This window comes from Belonocnema kinseyi, chromosome 10 (genome assembly GCF_010883055.1).
Source record: "Belonocnema kinseyi isolate 2016_QV_RU_SX_M_011 chromosome 10, B_treatae_v1, whole genome shotgun sequence".
Classification (NCBI taxonomy): domain Eukaryota; kingdom Metazoa; phylum Arthropoda; class Insecta; order Hymenoptera; family Cynipidae; genus Belonocnema; species Belonocnema kinseyi.
This window is the reverse complement of record NC_046666.1, coordinates 67,220,584-67,224,191: the sequence shown is the minus strand read 5'-3', so window position 1 is coordinate 67,224,191 and position 3,608 is coordinate 67,220,584. Positions and strand designations below refer to the sequence as shown.

The window sequence follows — 3,608 nt, the reverse complement described above, 5'->3', positions numbered from 1 at the left end:
CGCTTCTCAGTGCTGTAACTTGTAAATGCGCAAACATAAATGGCTGAAGTTTTGACAGGCGTCATTTGAAGGATCAAGCTCGACGAAAATGGTTCACATTAGAGAATACTAATGCCATCTCTTTGAATTTTCAGGTACTTATCAGACTGCCTAGTATCACAACGTACCGGAAAGTTGTCTCGATGGTTGATTGAGGGCCGTAACTTAATTTCGTGAAGTTTTTAAAACAAATTTTATACCGCATACCCCCCCCCCTCCTATTTTTAAAGTCTGTAAGTTTTTACACTCCCCGCCCTGACCCACAGTCTAACATAATTTTTTCTGACTTAATTTGTTTTGTGAATTTATTTAGGGGTCATTCAAAAATAACTTTAGGAGATTTGGGGAGGGGTTAAAATCTTACGGTTTCTTATGAATTAGCAAAGTAGTTAGTCTTTCGAACAAGTTGTGGAATTTTGAAAGAAAAAAGATGAATTCTCCACAAAACAAAAATTTTTCAACCAAGAAGATTAATTCTCTACCAGAAACAGTAAGATCTTGCTGTTTATAATGAATTAATAGAATAGTTTAACTTTGAACCATTTAGTGGAAATTTCTCTGAAAAAGATTAATTATGTACAAAAAATGTAATAGTTGATATTTTAACCAAGAAAATCTTTTCATTTTGAATGAAAACAGTCGAATTGTACCTAAAAGTACGAATTTCCAACAAATTAGTTCAATCCTCAAACAGATTAATTTTCAACCAAACAGTTGCATTTCGAACCAAAAAATCAGCTTTCTAGAAAACACTTAAATTTAAAACCATATATAGTAGTATTTTCAACCAAAAAGATAAATGCTCATACAAGATTAATTTTCTACAAAAAAAAAAAGATAAATTCTGGGCCAATACAAAAATTGTAAACGAAGTAGTTTAATGTTCAACCAAGAAGAATAATTTGTTACCAAAAAGGCGAGTTTTTAACAAAATACATACATTTTTAACCAAATGGTTGAATTTTCAACGAAAAAGATTAATTTTGTACCAAAAACCAATTTTCATCAGATTACATAAATCTTCAACTAGTTTGAACATTGGATGTGATTTTTATCTAAATTTTATTTGATTAATTTTTATTATATATTTTTTCGTTTACAAGAATGTTTAACTAAATAGTTAATGTTTTGAAACTAAAAAGTATGAATTTGAAACACAAATACAGTAGTTAAATCTTTATTTAATAGATTCAAATTCAATAAAAAAATATCTACAAAGCATTCTAATTTTTTATCAAACAGTGGAATTTTCTACCAAATTACTGCATTTTTAAGTCGAAAGATCATGTTTCTACAAAGCAGTCGAATTTTCAACCCGAAAATATGAATTTTTAGTAAAAATTTTATTTTCAACCAGTCAGTTGAATTTTCAACTAAAATTATGAATCTTCAACCTATAAAATACATTTTTAGAATGTACTTCAACTTAAAACCTAAAAAGATTAATTTTTATTGGTACATATAACAGTTGCTATCTTAATAAAAAAATATTTCAGTTAAAATGAAAAAAGACTTAGATTTGACTAACGAAAACGAATTTTCAACCAAATACTTGACCCCTGAACTAAGCCACATTAATTTTCAACCAGTGGCATTTTTCACCTAAAAAATTAATTTTTTATCAAAAAGACGCACTTTCAATAAGATACATAAATTTTCAGCCGAGTAGATATATTTTCTACCAAATTCTTGAATTTTCGAGTCGAAAATACGACTGCATATGTATATAATATGCAAAAATTTTACAATTTGATGCATAAAAGTAGAGACATGCAAAGTATAAAACCATGACATCTGAATTATTGTTCATTTTAGAACGTTCCATATTATTATTATTATTATTGTGATAAATATATTTACACAATATCAATTTTTTCACGATATACAGATACAATAAAAGTATTTCAAGTGCAAGGAAAAAGGTTGCATAACACAGCTCTTCGATACAATGTTACAGCAAGTTTGCAAATTTTTTATACATTTTTCATACAACCTCTTTTATTGATCCTCAAAAATTGAAAACTTTTAGACTTACAAGGGAGACGTGCAATTTTAAACTTTATTTTCCGTATTTAATAATTTTGTTATTTTGATTTTATGTTACACAGTCTAGAAGATTAGAATGCTGGTCTTTGAATATTAATGGTCAGGTAAAAATGAGGGAAAAAATCCGGGAATTTTGAAGATAAAGTTTTTCGACCACCCATGTTAATTATAGAAAGCGTTTCATGTACTTCAGGGTGATCATGCGACGAATATATTTCGTTATGAAGGTAGGTAATTGTTGAGATTATGTGTTACAAGATTTGCGTTACAAATACGTAACTGACCGGCCAGCCATAGTATGAATTCAAAAAAAAGCGGCCGATTACTATAATGAGAGCAATAATAATATTATTCAGTATTGATATCGATATTGCATCAAGATAATAATTACATACTACTATCCCACAACAGCTACACTATTATTACGTTAGTATAATTTGAAATTTAATGAGGGTGAACCCAAAAGTAGATCTTTCCTCGGATATTTCCGAGGGTTTTAGGCAGGTCAGTGAAGACATTAAAAATCTAAAATTTCATATTAACAAGGGGAGACCGATAATTATCAATTTTAGTTTTGGTTCATAAATTGACTTTAAATTTATTAGAATTTTTATCAATGTAATTTCTGGATTTTATCGCCGGCATTTTTAATTTTTCAATAGATTAATTAAAAAAAACGATCATCCAGTACAAAACGGTATCCATATTTCGCACCTTACGAAGTAAAAATTTCTTTATTATAAACAAAATCATTGCGTGTTTCCCAATAGACACTTTAGAAACATGTTATTCTTGTAAAAACTCATCGTAAATGTAAAAACTTAACGTTTAAAATACAAGGTTCAAAAGCCCTTTTCCAACAATTCTGTTTTGTTTACGTGAAAAAAGTCATTATATAAATTCTTATTAGTATAATTTTCAAACATTGCAGGAAATTATCATTTAGAACCATTTGATAAATAAAAAAAATAATAATCTTTCGGCTATGAAGCCGAAGCGGTACTAAAGCCGATTTCATGTATGTTTCGCCAAAATTTATATGCTTTTTGACGGATATTTCAAAATAGATTTGTTCAAAAACGGCGATAAATTGCGTATTACTGCTTTGGAATATTAATACTCAGGTAAGCAGCTTTCATTAGAAAAAATATGAACCAAAACAAAAGTTTACAATTGCAGGTCTCTTCTTATATGTCTAAAAGTTTAACATTTTTAAGATGGATAAAATAGATTACAAAAATTATGATACCGTGTTGCCTTTTTCTAGGTCCGAAGGTCCTAGGGTGCACGACTGTTGCACAGACTTTTTAAAACTAAAGGTGAAAGCATCGAAAACAGTAATTTCAAGATTGTGAATTCTCTTTTGTTAAAGTTCCTTCGGCTTTATCGAACACATTCTCATTACGTGTCTCGTGCTTCGTACTCGAATTTGTCCCTCAAATTGTATATTATTTCCATAAATGTATATTATTACAATTCATAACACACTGTCTACTAAGCAGCCTTACCGTTTTTTAACTTCT

The 3,608-nt window shown here is 28.9% G+C and overlaps 1 protein-coding gene across 8 annotated transcripts in view; it reads left to right on the top strand.

Annotated features, from left to right (window-relative positions):
- The window catches only part of LOC117182242 (F-box/LRR-repeat protein 4-like), a 62,216-nt gene that overhangs the window by 47,629 nt on the left and 10,979 nt on the right, over positions 1-3,608 (top strand). For 4 of the 8 annotated variants that reach the window (XM_033375335.1, XM_033375337.1, XM_033375338.1 and 1 more), the window contains one exon: positions 2,148-2,312. The exons of the other annotated variants lie outside the window; for them this stretch is intronic. In XM_033375335.1, coding sequence (XP_033231226.1) covers positions 2,268-2,312 — 45 coding nt within the window. In that variant the 5' untranslated portion in view covers positions 2,148-2,267. The remainder of the gene's footprint in view (positions 1-2,147; positions 2,313-3,608) is intronic. 8 annotated transcript variants of the gene reach the window in all.